Source organism: Eulemur rufifrons, chromosome 6 (assembly GCF_041146395.1).
Source record: "Eulemur rufifrons isolate Redbay chromosome 6, OSU_ERuf_1, whole genome shotgun sequence".
Taxonomy (NCBI): Eukaryota; Metazoa; Chordata; class Mammalia; order Primates; family Lemuridae; genus Eulemur; species Eulemur rufifrons.
In genome coordinates this window covers 92,982,050-92,999,092 of record NC_090988.1, presented here as the reverse complement: position 1 = coordinate 92,999,092, position 17,043 = coordinate 92,982,050, and the positions used below count along the sequence as shown (strand labels likewise).

General features: G+C 42.7%; 1 protein-coding gene across 22 annotated transcripts in view; it reads right to left on the bottom strand.

Annotated features, from left to right (window-relative positions):
• CTNND1 (catenin delta 1) overlaps positions 1–17,043 on the bottom strand; it is a 47,154-nt gene that overhangs the window by 11,736 nt on the left and 18,375 nt on the right. For 5 of the 22 annotated variants that reach the window (XM_069471426.1, XM_069471427.1, XM_069471421.1 and 2 more), the window contains exons 2-8: positions 11,082–11,153; positions 10,212–10,364; positions 9,254–9,789; positions 4,557–5,020; positions 2,265–2,448; positions 1,400–1,517; positions 760–913 (exon numbers count right to left, since the gene is read on the bottom strand). In XM_069471426.1, the coding sequence (XP_069327527.1) occupies positions 760–913; positions 1,400–1,517; positions 2,265–2,448; positions 4,557–5,020; positions 9,254–9,789; positions 10,212–10,328 (1,573 nt within the window). In that variant the 5' untranslated portion in view covers positions 10,329–10,364; positions 11,082–11,153. Of the gene's footprint in view, positions 1–41; positions 60–759; positions 914–1,399; positions 1,518–2,264; positions 2,449–4,556; positions 5,021–9,253; positions 9,790–10,211; positions 10,365–11,081; positions 11,154–13,178; positions 13,469–14,660; positions 14,780–17,043 lie in introns of all 22 variants that reach the window. The other 17 variants (XM_069471406.1, XM_069471410.1, XM_069471408.1 and 14 more) reach the window with 8 other exon arrangements.

Here is a 17,043-nt window from a genome sequence, read left to right as displayed (position 1 = left end):
CAAATTAGAAGTAGATAAGCACCTTAAAAGACTCCACTCACCTCTGGAGAACCATTCATCTTCCAGTGCATCACCCAAGGTGGAAAGCAGAGGAGAGAAACAAAGGAAGAAAAATGCAGGAGAAAGATGTCAGCAGGATTATGGGCAAATAAGCAGGAAAGCACAGAAAGAAAAAGAAAAACACAAGAAACATGAAGGACGTATGGGGAGAAGGCCCCAGGTTAGCTGGGTTCTCGTCCTTCACTGCCCCAGTCACCGATACCAAAACCACCACCACCTTCAATGAAGCACACAACACAGGAGAAGCAGCAGCAGAGCAAAAAGATATTCTTGACCAGGCAGACTCCTATTCTGCTTGGCAAGTATTTTGTACCTAAAGCTAATAGTGTTCTTTCCTACCAGGCATGGTGGCTCACACCTGTAATCCCAGCACTTTGGGAGGCCAAGGCAGGAATCACTTGAGACTAGGAGTTCAAAACCAGCCTAAGCAACATAGTGAGACCCTGGTGCTAAAAAAACTAAAAAAATTAGCTGGCATGGTGGCATGCGCCTATAGCCCTACCTACTCGGAAGGCTGAGGTGAGAGGATTGCTTAAACCCAAGAGAGTTCAAGGTTATACTGAGTTATGATTGTGCCACTGTACTCCAGCCTGGGTGACAGAGCCAGACTCTGTCTCCAAAAAAAAAAAAAAAAAAAAAGTGTCCTCTTTTCTTTCCCTGTCCCACGTTAAAGAGCAAGGAACAGAAACCAAGACTTACCTTTGCCCTTTTTCGCCCCAAAGCAACTGGCAGCATGTGGCCCAGTATTGTTGGCAACATTGGGAGGTGCCTCTTGGTAACGCTCTGCCTGTGGGATCTCCCGGTGAACTTGATACGATAAGTTCCGAAGGAGGCAAACACAGTTCTCCACAAGCTTAGGGACAAAAGATAAAAGGCTCAGTGAGAGAAAAGAATGCCTACTGTGATTTCCCAGCAAGTACAGGTTTCCATGATTCAGGTTTTAAAATGTGGATCCTCAAATGTACAGCCCAATCCACAATCTCTGAGGATGCCTCTTCAGCGCTCTGGGCTTCTCAAAATCCTTGTAGCCTCAGGCTAATGGAAAGCCCAACTCTGGACTCACTGGCTTCTGCTACTATTTGGTGTGTGATCCAAAGCTTGGATCACTGTTTTTACTACTTAGAAAATGTACAATTTCAGAATACAGCTAAGCAGCTTTAAAATAATACAGGTGAAGGAAATTCTAAAGAAAACTATTTTCTTCTAAGTTGAATTCCCATTTTAGAGAGTAGGAGCTGGTACAGATATTTTAATATTATTTGAAAGCAAGAGATGATAGGTCTTTACTACAAATATCTCATGGTTGTAGTGAATGGAATTCACTCAGCCATTAACTTACCTTGCTGTCTGAATCCTTCTGCCCAATCTCAGCCTGAACAATGAAAATGAGGGCATCAACTAAACCATCACATTCCCGAAGTTTCCGGCGAGCTTCACTCCTCTCTGAGCTTACATTCCTGAGGGGAAACCAGAAGCTTCAAGATGACTCAAATCCAGAAATCCTCCCTAAAATATCCCTCAACATCTACAAGCTTCCTCAACACTTTCCATTTACTATAACAAATAGTGAATACCTATTGTAAGGCACTACAGTTGAGAGAGAGCTGATTCACAGTTCCTGCCTTCTGAACTTTCACAACCCACTGGAGTGTGGGTTAATAAATGTATACCAACAACAATAATGAAAGATAGAATAGGAAAACTTTCATGAAATAAAGGCACTTGAATTTAGCCTCAAAAAGATAAATAAGCAGAAAAAGGCATCGGCAGATAGAAGGAACAGACGTTCCTCACCCACACCCTACCTTCATAATACTCTGTACTCCTTTTGTTGCATTTATTGCAACTTGAGTTGAAGTACAGATAATTGAGGACAGGGACACAAACGCACACAAGCCCAGGACTAGACCAATGCCTTACATGTAGCAGGTACTGAACAAGTGTTTACCAAAGTAGGTGAACAAAGCTAAAGACAAATAAAAGTGAGGAGGCTGTGTGGGGAACATCAAGCAAACCAACACAGGTACATGTGGAACACATGAGGAAGTGGTGACCAAAGCAGGAAGACAGACTGGAGCTACAGGACACAATACAGATAGGAGCGGAGGCCAGATAACAAGCTAAAGATTTTTAATCTTTTTTAAAGAAATTTAAGTCAGCCCCCAAAAATTCAATCTTTGCATTCTCAAAGCCCCCAATGTTACCTGAGGCAGCCAGCTGTGTTGGTGAGCACTGACTCCCACTCAATGTGGCGTGGCTTACAATCTTCACTAGGCTCCCGCTCCCAACCAGAATGTGGAATGATCACTTCATCTGTCAAGGCGTGCAGTGCATGGTCCACAATTTCCATTTTGATCGAGTCATGGGATGAGAGATTCCACAGAGTTCCTGGCAGAGACAACTTGTCAGATAGTTCTCAAGCACCCAAGACTGTATGTTTGAAGAATGTCAGAGAGAATCTCCCATTGCATCATTTCTTAGTTTTCTCCAATGACCAAATATCTTGTAGTGATATTCAAGCTTTTGTTTGTGACCCACAGTAAGAAATATATTTTACATTATAGCAGAATACATACAGATAATGAAATAAAGGTTTGTAAAACAATACTTACTATATGCAATGCTCTCTCATCTATCTATACCACAGTTTCTCAACCTTAGCACCACTGATTTTATTTTATTTTATTTATTTTATTTTTTTTTGAGACAGGGTCTCACTCAGGCTGGAATGCAATGGCATGATTGTAGCTCACTATAACCTTAAACTCCTGCTCAAGCAATCTTTCTACCTCAGCCTCCTGAGTACCTAGGACTACAGATGCATGCTACCACACCTAATTGCCTTTTTTTTTTTTTCTTTGTAGAGATAGAGTCTTACTATGTTGCACAGGCTGGTCTCAAACTCCTGGCTTCAAGTGATCCTCCCAACTCTGCCACCCAAAGCACTAGGATTACAGGCATGAGACACTGCACCCGGCCACCACTGACATTTTGGGTCAGATAATTCTTTGTTGTGGGGAGCTGTCCTGTCCACTGTTGGATGTTTCCCAGTATCCCCATCTTTACTCATTAGATGCCAATAGCACTCCCCCAACACCGTCCCAAATTATAACAATCAAAATATCTCCAACACTGCAAATGCCTTCTAGGGAGCAAAATCACTCTCAGTTGAAAACCAGTGGTCTATACTATTTCTTTCTCTCTCTTTCTTTCTTTCTCTTGAAATGCTGATTAGGTTCTACAAACTGTGTTTAATTTACACTAATGGATCATAACCTACAATCAGAAAAACTACTGTTCTAAATAAAAAGGGCCACAAGCTCAAGTGTCTATATGGGCCAAGCAGGTGGGTCAAGATAGAGAAATATTTAAAAGAAACTATTGAAATGTAGAAAAACGGCAATTGACACTCAGCTTCCATATTTGGGAGAAAGCTTTCCATGTGGCAGTAGTTGCTCAGAGATAACAGACTATGTTAGAGATTATTATAAATTAAAAAGCACGTGCTCCAATACTCCAATCAGCTCAGATCGAATACTGCCAGGGAGAAAAACATATCTATCTTTACCAGCTTGTCCATCTTTTTTTTTTTTTTTTTTTAAGAGATAGAGTCCTGGGCCAGGCACGGTGGCTCATACCTGTAATGCTAGCACTCTGGGAGGCCGAGGCGGGAGGATCGCTCGAGGTCAGGAGTTTGAGACCAGCCTTAGCAAGAGCGAGACCCCATCTCTACTAAAAATAGAAAGAAATCAGCTGGACAACTAAAAATACATATAGAAAAAATTAGTCAGGCATGGTGGTGCATGCCTGTAGTCCCAGGTACTCAGGAGGCTGAGGCAGAAGGATTGCTTGAGCCGGGAGTTTGAGGTTGCTGTGAGCTAGGCTGACGCCACGGCACTCTAGCCTGGGCACCAGAGTGAGACACTGTCTCAAAAAAAAAAAAAAAAAGAGAGAGAGAGAGAGATAAGAGTCCTTCTTTGTCACCCCAGCTAGAGTGTAGGGGCAGCATCACAGCTCACTGCAACTTCAAACTCCTGGGCTCAAACCATCCTCCTGCCTCAGCCTCCCAAGTAGCTAGGACTACAGGTGTGTACCTCCACGCCCAGTTAATTTTTTCTATGTTTAGTAGAAAAAGAGTCTCACTTTCGCTCAGGCTGGTTTCGAACTCCTGACCTCAAGCGATACTCCTGCCTCGGCCTCCCATAATGCTAGGATTATATGTGTGAGCTACTGTGCCCAGCCCACATTTTTAATAGAAGCCCAGGGACTGGAATTTTAAGTGAAATCTCCTCAATTTTAAACATTAGCAACCATTTCTTTAAAATTTCAAAAGCCCTGTATGATCTAAACAAATCTGTGAGATAGATCTGACCCAAAGGCCACCAGTTAAGACCTTTAATCAAAAGTAAAAGAACTGGAAACCCCTCTAGCTCTCAACAGCTCTAGGAGGTAACAGTAACCCAAATCTAACAATTTTCCTTAAGCCTAGAACTCACCAGTAATGACTTCAGTAAGGTCCATATCACGAGCCTTTCGTAGCAATCGAACAAGGGCAGGAACACCATCACAGTTTTTTATGGCAATCTTGTTATCCTGGTCACGCCCAAAAGAGATATTCTTGAGAGCTCCACAGGCTCCAAGGTGCACTTCCTTTTTGGGGTGGTCTAACAATCCCACCAGTACTGGGATGCCCTTGAGCTTCCGCACGTCAGTCTTCACCTTGTCATTTCGGTAACATAAGTGTTGCAGGTATGCAGCTGCATTGGACTTGACAGCATCCAAGCGGAATCCTAGCATGGCGATCACCTCTGGCAGCTCTGGTTGTCTCCAATTAGGAGGTGGGGGCCCTCCCTTGCGCAGGCTATCCAAGCTTGCTAAACTTCCCCGCTCATGCTGGGCCAAAGGAGCCCAGTAGTACTGATCTGATGGCACTTCCTCACCAATCATGTCTTCATAGCTCCTGCAAGGTTTTGGAAGAACCAAGAGAAAAGAGAACTACATCAAGCCATTAAATCTAGTTTCCTAGATGCTCCCATTATCCCTCATCTTCAAGGCAGGATTAACCCCAGCTCTAGTACACTGATCTCCTCTTTCCATAAATGATATACTGATCAATTTTCCTTAATGGGATAGGAAAAATAAAGGTAATAATCTTCAAGGCACCTGCAATTAGATTAAAACTACCTTTTTCTGTGAAGTTTGCTGGCTTAGAGAGTAACAGCAAAAAGAAAAAGAAGAAAGGAAAAGAAAGAAAGAAAGAAAGAAAGAAAGAAAGAAAGAAAGAGAGAGAGAGAAAGAGAGAGGCATTCAGGAGAGGTTAATCACAAAGGGCTGAGAGCACTGGCTCACACCTGTAATCTTAGCACTCTGGGAGGCTGAGGAGGGAGGAATCCCTGAACTCAGTTCTAGACCAGCCTAAGCAAGAGCAAGACCCATCTCTACTAAAAATAGAAAAATTCGCTGGGTGTGCTGGCATGCACTTGTAGTCCCAGCTACTTGGGAGGCTGAGGCAGGAGGATGGCTTGAGCCCAGGAATTTGAGGTTGCAGTGAGCTATGATAACGTCACTGCACTCTACCCAGAAGGACAGAGCAAGACTCTGTCTCAAAAAAAAAAAAACCAAAAAAACACCACACAAAGAGAGACCCAATCCTGATTACTTAGCATTTATTTGAATGATACCTAACAGCTATAACTTCTCTGTGTAGAGATTAAAATAAACCTTCAGATGATAGCAGACTTAACCAAAGCAATTGACTCAATGCCACAGAAGTCGGCAAAAGCTTGAGAACAGTTCTTACAAACCCTTAGCTAAACAGGAAATGAGGCATTTACACACGAGAAGCATTTGGTGGGATAAGACCCCAAAACACATTTCATATTTAAGCTGCTTCTTTATCCTATTTTTGAAATTATAAAAGAGGCTGACAGAGAAAAGTAGTAAAGAACATCTTGCTACACACCATGTGAGGACCTGGCTTTGGTACTGATGGGGTATAAACTTGAACATTAATTTTGACAGTTCATCCCAAGGTAACATCTGCTACTCAACAAGTATGTTAGAGATATGACTTCCATCCTCCAATTTCTAAAGACAATACCTCCAATTCTGTCAAAATGGAGTCAACTAACCAACAGCACATTTGGGATGTCCAGCCACTAGAAACAGACAAAGCAACTGAAGGTAAGAGAAAAGTCAAACCAGGATGTGATTCTTCCTGTTTCAGTACTACCAACAACCACTAGAGGGTGAGTCTGTCACACTATTATTTATTCATAACCACCAGGAAGGAAGAGACCCATTATCTCTTACTCAGTGGCTCCCACAGGAGAGAGGATTATCTATTGTGTTGAACTCTCCAAATAAATGGGTTGTTTGTTCTACAAAACCACTCCTACTGTCACCAAATACTCAAGGTTGGCCTAGACCGAAGGCCAGCCTCACAGGTATCAACATCAACCACATAACAGTGATTCAGAGGGATAAAGCACTTAGTAAAAAAAAAAAAAAACGCAAGACTATTTTAAAATACCATTGAAACAAAATAAGTTATATAGTTATGCTTTAAAAGTAAGCTACTATTAATAATCAGTATAGTAAGATTCCATTTTAGTAGGGGAAAAATACGGTATGTTTACATGCATAAGAAAAAGAACTGAAAGGATGTCAACCAAAATGTTGACAGTGGCTCTTTATCAATAGATGGTGTGCTTTACGGAGTTTCTTCAAGCTCTGTATTGAGCACAGTTTACTTCTATTACCATTTCAGTATAAACAGCTACCATAACCAAAATTTTCATCACTTGGAGAGATCTATCTTATATCATCTTTCATAGGCAGTGGATCAGGACATTCTTTCCTTCAAAGCTGTGACCACAAAGATCCAATGACTTGCTTAAGGCTACACAGTTAGTGGCAGAGGCACAAGTAGAACCAAGGTGTCTGAGTTCAGTGCTTTTTCCACTAAGCACTGCCTCACTATTTAAGTTTGACCTTGTATTACTCTCCTAGACCTGGAACAGGAAGCAGCAAATGTTCTTGCTAGTCAAGCAGGTTTCCAAGTCCAATGTTGTTACCCTGGAATAAACCCAAGAACCAGGCCCAAAACCCTCTCTATTTATGTCAGCTACAACATCTAGAGACAGCAGAGAATGACCTGGCCACCCACACCCATTTGAGTCCAATCACTCTTTACTAACGAGGAAGTCAGAAAAAGCCTACTTGCAATAGAGGCAACACCCTGGGCAGACTGCTTCAGTGATAGCTGTTATCTACCACTGCTCTAGGTTGCACCAGCTGCAGTCTGGTGCCCCACAGGAATAAAAATGAGTCACATGGGAGTTGGATCAGCTATCCAAGACACCTGAAAGGTGAGTGACTCAGGCTTAGACAATGGGGCCTCTACCCCTGGGCCCAGCCCAGTTCAGTGTTAACCAAAGCTACCCAATACATGAGGAAAATGAGCACCAAGGCACTTGCTTTAGAAGGTCATAACCCTATACTGAGAAATTCAGCAACAGCTGCTAAGGTACCCTTACCATCAAGACAATCATAAATCTTCCCTTGTTTCTTATTTCTCTTTGCCTGGAAAACACTGTCCCTAATTTTTTCTAAAGCAGTGTTGGCAGCCCATGGGCCAAACCTGTTTTTGTACACCCCCAGGACTAAGAATGGTTTTTATATTTTTAAAAGGTTGTTTAAAAAAGAACAACAACATATGACAAAGATGATATACGGTCCACAAAGCCTAAAATAGTTCTATCTGGTTCTTTACAGAAAAAGTCTGCAGACCCCATTCTAAATTAGCATTCTGTCAAGGCACCAAGGCAAACCATCTACAAGTTCAAACATCAATCACTCCCTTATTCACATTACCAAAGAATCCCCAGGGACAAGTAGTAAAGCCATAGAAGAGGTAGCTGCTTAGCGACCTTTCAGAGTGTTGCTAATGTACCTCCCCCTAAGGATGTCACAGTCAACACAAAGTGTCAGGGCCTTTGTAAGGTCAAGGTTTGTTTTTAACTTTGGGATTAAAACCACCACAAGAAGGTTCTTCTACATTCCCTTAACTGTCTCTTCTGGCTCTGAAAGCCTAAAACTCTCAACTCTATTGGTTTTGTTTGTTGTTTTTTTGAGACGGGGTCTTACTTTGTTGCTCAGGCTGGTCTAGAGCGCAGTGGCATCATCATAGCTCACGGCAACCTCAAACTCCTGGGTTCAAGATATCCTCCTGCCTCAGCCTCCTGAGTAGCTGGGACCACAGCTGTGTGCCACCACGCCCAGCTAATTTTTTTTTTGGTGGTAGAGACAGGGTCTCACTATGTCACTCAGGCTGGTCTTGAACTTCTGCCCTCAAGCCATCCTCCTGCCTCCACCTCCCAAAGTACTGGGATTACAGGTGTGAGCCAGTGCGTATGGCCCTCAACTCTGTTTTTTTTTTTTTTTTTTTTTTTTTTTTTGAGACAGAGTCTCTCTCTGTTGCCCAGGCTAGAGTGAGTGCCGTGGCATCAGCCTAGCTCACAGCAACCTCAAACTCCTGAGCTCAAGGGATCCTCCTGTCTCAGCCTGCCGAGTAGCTGGGACTACAGGCATGCACCACCCATGCCCAGCTAATTTTTTCTATATATGTTTTTAGCTGTCCATATAATTTCTTTCTATTTTTAGTAGAGATGGGGTCTCGCTCTTGCTCAGGCTGGTCTCGAACTCCTGAGCTCAAACGATCCGCCCACCTCGGCCTCCCAGAGTGCTAGGATTACAGGCATGAGCCACTGCGCCCGGCCCCAACTCTGTTCTTAAAACCAAACCAAATGCTGAGGATTCCAAGGAATGAGTATTGCATGGCCCAGGCATCAGGCTCCTTTATGATGTACACTATCACCAAAAGGTGGTCAGATCTTAGCCAGACACAGAAACGTTGGCATAAAAGCAAAGTCCATTCTTCAGGACATAGACCAACAACCATCACAACTCATTTTCTATAGTTAGAATACATGACTTTCACAATGAAAAAAAGATGATATAGAAGATCAATACTAAGCAAAATCAGAAAAGGGGAAAAACAAAGTAGCCTTCTACCAAAAAAAAAAGCAAAAGGGAGGAGAAGTGTCTCTGATCCCAAAAAGCTCTTAGAGGTAGAATGAAAAGGACCCTTTGTGTCTCAGAAAGACCCTTTTCTTCCCCTATTCTTGCCTACCTGAGGCGCCGGCGAGGGTCAGAGGGTGTCCCAGTCCGACGGGCAGTGCCATAATCAGACATCATACCATAATCCAGGTCATCATAGCCCATGCTACGCTGGTCATCCTCTAGCCCATAAGGCTCTGGATGAAAACGATGCAGATCCACGCTGCTCCCACCTACCCGTACCTGGGGCTGGGGCCCATACACATCCTGTCTACTTGGTGCCCTGTAGCCTTCCATGCTAGGCCTATACCGCTCCTCAATACGGGTCACCCGGGACAGACTGCCATAGTTGTCACTGCCACCTGGATAACCATCTTCATAGTGGCGGCTATATCCATCAGGAGGGTAGTGGAAGTTCCTGGGAAGGGTAGCAGTGCCTGCTTGCCCCACATAGGGACCAGGTCCCCCATTGCCATTCTTGCGGAAGTCACGACCCAAAGTCTGGATATAGTTATTAGAAACTGATGAAGCATCCATAGGCAGCCCATCTGGTCCCATAGGGACTGGTTGTACTGTCCTTGTTGTCACAGTCTTCACCACTTTCTTAACCTTCAAGTAAGGAACGAGAAAAAGAAAACTAATGAAGAAAGTGAGCAAACAAATATTAGACCACTCTAAGAAACCCCTACACCTCTAGGTCTCTTTACCTAGAAATGGTTTACAGTCTGCCATCTGTCTTTCTTCCCATCCTATAGGAAGTCCCCAAACAGGAAAATCACCCCAGCAGCAACTGTGACTATAAAGGAAGCTACTATAGAACTTGATATACCTTCTCTCTTCTCCATTCCATTAGATTTCCCCATATCTCCTTTTTATTTTTTCTATCTGACCAGAGATCACCTTCTTTATGCCATCACTACAGATCAATGGTCCTTCATTCACCTGAATTAAGAGCTTAACCCCTCCGCTAATAAAGATCACAGGAAGATCTCTTCTATACACTCCCAGACATTATACGAGTCTTAGCATACTGTGGTCTCTGTGCGCCGAGTGGTTCCATCATCTGAGGTCTCCACAGAGACTACAGACATGGCTCCCTCCGGGTCCTCCTCCGTGTAGGTCTCCACAATCTGCCCCGGCTCCTGCATCCTGGGGATGGTGCTATACAGAAGGTGACTATGATCCTATATGGAAAAGAGAAAAAGGAGAAAGCTATTATTGAGCCATATGTACTAACAATCCATCCTAATGAGAAGCATAAGTGATGCTGCAGAAGACAAGGACTCCTCAGTCACCTTCTAAACTTGTACAAAAGGACAGTAGACATAATTTCCCAGTTCTAGTCATTTGACAAACACGAACTGAGTTAACTATAGCCACATCGACATCCAAGTGACAGAGACAGCGGATTTAACTTTCCAGTTCTGGTCATTTAAGTGAATATGAATCAACTGTTACTTCATCTACATTTGAGTGACCCTTCAAAAGAATAGCACACCCAATAAGTAAAGAACTTTTAAGATAAACCAGAAAATCCCAATAAGAGCTATACTTTGACTGGTTCTATGTTACTCTTCAGATACTGCCTAAAGGCTCAAGACCAGCCAGATTTTAGGTAGGGTTTTCTGCAACATAGAAATATGCCCTCTCTAGAAAAGAAATGCAGTGCCTGGGGATCGACGTTGGGGTTGGGGTAGTGATGAAGACCAATGGCCATTAAAATTCATTCCAAAACAAAACTACATATATACTTTGGAGCTCCACTTTATTTTCCTAAATGAAAGAAACTAATTAATAGGTGTTTATAATGTGCCAGGCACTTTACAAGACACCAACATGCTCTTATAGGCTGTGGAAGATACAAATGAAGCAGCCCAGGCCTTGAGACAAAAAAAGATTACCTGGGGTCCGTTGAGTTTCAAATCTGAAAATTTCTGTCTCTCAAGGTCAGCATCACCCACAAATCGGCCGTTCTGAAACACAGCCCATAAGAAGACAATTCATTTTGCGGCCTTCCTTTGCTCTATCAAACATAAATGATCTTTTTTCCAAACAGGAAAAGGGCTTTCAAGAAGATATTTGTGGCCTGGAGTCCTTGTGTCAGTACTCATAAAAGAAACACATCACTCCTTAGTCTTAGCACTTTCCTCAAAATTGGAATCAGGCCTGGAACTCTGGCAAACTGGGTCTCTGCAACATAAGAATGTAAGCTCCATGAGGGCAGAGGGTTTTTTTTTCCCCCTGGTCAGTTTTGTTTAATGATGTATCCCTAGTGCCTTGAGCAGTACCTGGCACATAATAGGCACTCAAAAACTACTTGCAGAATAAATAGCAGAGACTCAGGTAAGTTACTCTTTACTCAACCTTTTCTGGAACACCATTAAGAATATAAGGAAAGTTGGGGACGCTAAAGTCGGGGGTTTCCAAAAGCCTTCTTTATTGTTCCATGAACCTTCATGCTCTGTTGCCACTGGAAACTCCCATTCCGGGCAATGTTTTAAGGAAAGAAGCAAGAGAGAGTCTCCCTTTCCAAATACAAAGAAATAAGTACCCCAACTCCCCTCACAAAAACAGAAGTCTCAACATTGTCATCACCAATTATTTGAGCCACAGAATACATTCCAAAATGTCATTAATTTGGTCTGTCTGAAGCAGCAGGAAATAATCTAATGACATTATACCACATAAAAATACATTTGCCTTCTCCTCTTCCAATAGAATACAGTGAGATCCAGCCACCTTGGGAGACTCCTCCCCCACTCCATCCCTATTACATAGAGAGTGTAATGCTGCAGGGAGAGGAAGTTAAACATTACTTTCAGGAAGAAGGAAGGGTGTGGTTTCATTGCTGAGCAGAAGTTAAAAATAAAGAGAGAAACCACGACTAAATCTTGGAATTCCCCACCACCTCCAAGCTTGATCAGTCCTGCTTTCCCCTTTCTATATCTATATCATCCCTAATCCTCTATTCCAGTTCCTATAAAAGTCCTACGAACATTGCAAACACACAATCTCCTTCAAATTCCTGATTATCCCCCAATTGGAATTCTGTCCTCTCACCCAATTGTAAGGCTCGTCAGCATGAGGAACTTTCTCTATCTTAAAAAATAGATGTTATCAATGGAAAGGACTATCAGAGGATGAGTATTATTCTGGTTCCCACCCAGAGATCTCTTAAGATGCTGTCTATCATTCAATGCCTCTCTCTCTCTCTCTCTCTCTCTCACACACACACATACACACACACAAACACACACACAGATAAAAACCTCAGACAGATTACATCACAGCAAAGTCAGACTAGAAAAACCAGAGGAAACACAAGATCCTTCTCATTTCTAACACCAACTCTCCCAAGTCACATCATAGAGTCAGCCAACGCAGAGACCACTGGCTCCTGTGGTTATTTGGGTTAAATAGCAGCATGATGCTCCCTCTTCAACTCTAACCAATAGAATTAACAATGACTCCTTCCTCCAAGACACGATTTACACAGCCAAGAAAAAGAGCACACAAAGACAATAGGGAGCAGGAATACACAATTTACGGACACTGACTGCCACACCTTCTGAGAACAGACTGTTTCCTCAGGGATACTGAACTGGAGCTGAAAGCACAAGATGCCCAACCACTAAGCAGGCATTTACTTATCTGAATTTTTGATACCAAGAAAAAAAAAAAATCAGAGAAAACAAAAGTAACTTGAGTACAGCTTCAAACTACACTATCTACCATTACTAGAATTGCATCCCAACCTAGAAAATCTACTCCAGTAAAAGAATTTGTCGGATGGATGCTTCCAGAGATTAAGTCCACCCAACTCAGCAGCAATATTCCTTATCTCTTATCAGTATTTATCATCCCTGGAAAGATTCACCATGAAGCACAGGCAATGGACAGCCCGTCACCAACAGGGGAGTAGCGTCTCAAGAAGGATCATAGCCTCTCTGTGATCATGCCAAAGTCCTACCTGCAGGTCTGTTGGAGAGAGGGGTTACCTGATGCCGGCGGGTGAGGGTGCCGTTGGCCATGAGTGGGTTGGCATCTTGTGGTGAGACCCGGACGCGTTCCAGTTGCGCCGAGACGTGGCGCCGTTCCTCTTCCAGCGCCCGGGTCAGCTTCTCAAACTGGGCCTCTTGTTCCTTCACAGAGGCCAAGATGCTGGCGGTCGACTCCACCTCTGAGTCGTCCATGAAGGTAAGGGGCGGAGCCGCCACAGGGCAGGGTATAAAGGAAGGTGGATCACAAAGGGAGGAGGAAGGAGGGAGAAGGCCCCCCTCACTTCACACTAGCGGGAAAGGGTAAGAGAAAGGAGAGAAAAGGTCACAGGTCAGAGAAGACAGATGAATTATTAATCCCAGAGCCAAAGATGCCCTCTCATGGTTTTACTGCAGTGCAGAAAGCAAGCCACCACCAAGCCTGGGAGCCCATCACCAGTGTCTGCTCAGTGTCCTTTGCCCAATACCCTCTTCAACAACTCACTAGAAATAACTATTGAAAGGAAAGGTTCAACCAGATCCAAGTCTCTACACTGTTGGTAGCAGAGGGAGAATGTGGCTAACTGCTGTAGTCATGACGTGAGATTAGATTATTTTTCCCTAGAAAAATTTGCTGGTATCAACTCAATGAAAGCTATAACTCCATGGTAAAGACAAGCACTCACTGTCCCGCAAGAATAAGCCACTTCTAGAGATAATGGGGCAGTACAGATCTTACTTAACCTCTCCCAAATGGGAACACTGAAACTACTGTAGTGGAGCCAAAATATACTAAGTTAATATGCTAAATTAAAATGCCAGTTAAGAAATGTAAGTAGTAAAAAAGTTTCCACCACCAAAGGTAGGCAAGGCCTCCCTGTTTAATGCCTTTCTACTTTCCAAAACTATACTACAATATTGAGGGCAAAACATGTGCCTTGACTAAAGGAGATGAGAGTGCTAGAACTACGAAAAAGCTCTATGTGTAAAAAGGCACTATTTTCAGGAACCTTCACCTCTTTGGAAAGTAGGAAAAGGAATATTAGGCTCAAACTCTGAAACTGTGCCTTGCAGTTCAGATCCTAAGCTCCAGACATCAATGGCTAGAACTTCCCACATCTTGTAATCCTGCAGAAAGCTCTATATAGACTATCCTTTTACCCCTTTACTTATTCCAACTCAGGGTAGATATCCAAGTACCTAGAGGGTTTATGGGTGCTATTTACAATAAAAAAAGATAGTTACACAGAAATGAAGAGGTCCTCATACCTTTATTATATAAACAGCAAGTTGGCTAGCAAACGAAGAACATTATAGTCGTATTATTGGATTAATGGATTTTCTCTCTTATAGCTATGGGAGATTTTATGGCCAGTTCAAAGTATACAATGTTGAAATGCAGGTTTTAGAATAGATCTTCCCTATTCCCCACCCTCTCAATCCCCAAAGAAAAAAGACACTTAAAAGATTTTTTATTCTCAATAAACATGTTTCCATACACACCTGTTAAGAGGAGGTCGTAACTGATTGGTTTAACACAGAGAACAGCCCAGTCTAGATTCAAAAAATCATGGAAGAAGCATCCCAGCCACCACAGCAAGGAGGAAGCAGGAAGGAGAAAGCTGCAGAAATATTTGGAGGAAAAATGGGAATGAGAAGAAAATAAAATATACCCAATATATAAAAAGAGGAGCAAGGGGCAATATTAGGAATGAAAGGCAGTAATTTAAAATATGATTTGGAATTGCTTAAAGTGACAAATGCCCTTTGGACTTTGCTGCCTTCAGATACCTAAGCCTTGGAAGCAGTTTTCATTAAAACCTGGATTCTACTGGCAATCAGAGTTCCTCATTTGCACTTCCATACAGAATCAGTAACAGGTTATAATATGGATTAAAATCCACTTATCCCGTTTCCAGCAACCAAATTGGGAAAAAAAATTGCTGTTGGAATGCCCTTCCCCCTCCTTCCCACCCCTTCAGCAGAAACCTCAAAGCCCAGTCCCAGCATGCCCACAAAGACATTGAGAAACCAACTGCAATAGTAGCAGTGGGGAAGACATGTGGGGACTGGCCTAGGCTGAGCCTTCTGCTTCAGTTCCCTTTCCCACGCTCCCCAGAGCCCCACTAAGCACAAACTCATGGGTCTGTCTGCCTTAGAATGTATGCAGCATTCACCAAACAAGAGTACCCAGAGGAAACTGATAAACAGGTATCCAATAAACTCCTTAATTAATTCAGTCCCTAAATTTAGAGAACATGGTAGCCCTTCCCTGAATTCTTCCTACCATAGCTCTGGGCTCTCACAATCACTTATAAACTACTGTTCTACCTTTCAGTCCAAAGCCCATTGCCACTTTCTCATGTTCCCACCCCAATAGGCCATTCAAAGGTCTTTCTTTAATAAACACCCTTATTGTAAAAAAAAAAAAAAAAAAAGTTATTCCCCTTCATCTCCACTTCTTCATTTTAAGCACTTGCCCGTATCCGCTATGAACAATGACCTATGAATCTTCCACACCAAGAGGACTCTGAGCTCAAGAGAAATTCTTCCAGTTACTGAGTTTCAACAGTGCCTGAACTGCAGTTACCACGCCAGCAGTCTCCACCCTATAATCTTCTTTACTAATAAAAGCCCAAACTACCACTACCATGGGGCATACAGTTCAACATCCCTGCTCCAGAGAGAAAGTGTTTGTCACCCTGCCATTGATGGCCATTTTTTGCCCCCCACAACTTAAACACAATGGGGGAGGTAGAAAGGAAGGTAGGAAAAATACCCAGGGCTCTAGGTCAGAAAGCAGTATCTGGAGAAACATGAGCTTCCCTCATCTTCGTGGCTTTGAAGCTAACCACCTGGCTCTATTTTGGAAAAGATGACAGAACAATTAACCAAAAAGAAAAGCTCAGATTCCTAGGTCTACAGCATGGGGAAATATGCTGCCTGAAAGAGGGCAGAAGCAGAGAATGCGTAGGACAGAAGACAACTCAGAAGACCAGTCCAAGTCCTGGCTCTGCTACTAGCCAAAAAGGGCAATAAGTCCCTGCCATGTTCTCATCTGCAAAATGCCAAACTCTAACTCAGAGTTGCTGTGAGCATCAGGTGAGATAATCTACGTTATACAAATATGAGGTACTAAGTTGTTTCAAGAGTTAGTTTCTATCTTCCAATTACATTACTTCATGGTAATATCTCAGCCCCAAACTATTCTGTGAACTAGTAGATGAAATTAACCAGATCAGGAACATAACTGGGTTCTACAGAGTGGATGAGCTGGTTTCCTACTCCAACTCTATTTACTAGGAGGTCTCACCTAGACCAGGTGTTTGTGGGATACAAGACACTTGTCTAGTGCCTGGCAGTCGTCACAGCATCATCACACATCTATCGTAAATTCTTAATTCCTTATTTGAGGCCTTAGCAGTTTATTATACCAAGGAGAAAGGGAATGTGAAATGAACTAACAATTACTGAATGGTTTAAATTTATTGTCCTGGAAATCCTTACAACAACTCTAAGGAAGTTTTATTACAAATGAGAAAACAGACCCATAGGTGAAGAAATTACTCAAGGTCTCACATTTAATAGCAAATATTGAATTTAAACCCAGGTCTACACCATTCCAAAGCTTATGTCTTTCTGTGCTATGCTGCCAAGTCCAAATAGAAGTACAGTACAAGATGGATGGTCCAGCTCCTTTCCCTTACAACCTTTGAGAACTTTCTTCCTAACTATCACAGGAAAAAAGGGAAAGAAAAGGTTTCCATTTTTCTTCCAGCTATAGTTATCTAGATTGTCTACACATAAGTGAGAGAACAGAAAAATAATGGGAGGAAAAAGAAAGCATGAGTAGAGGGAAAGAAGGACACTGTTGGGCAAGCTACAG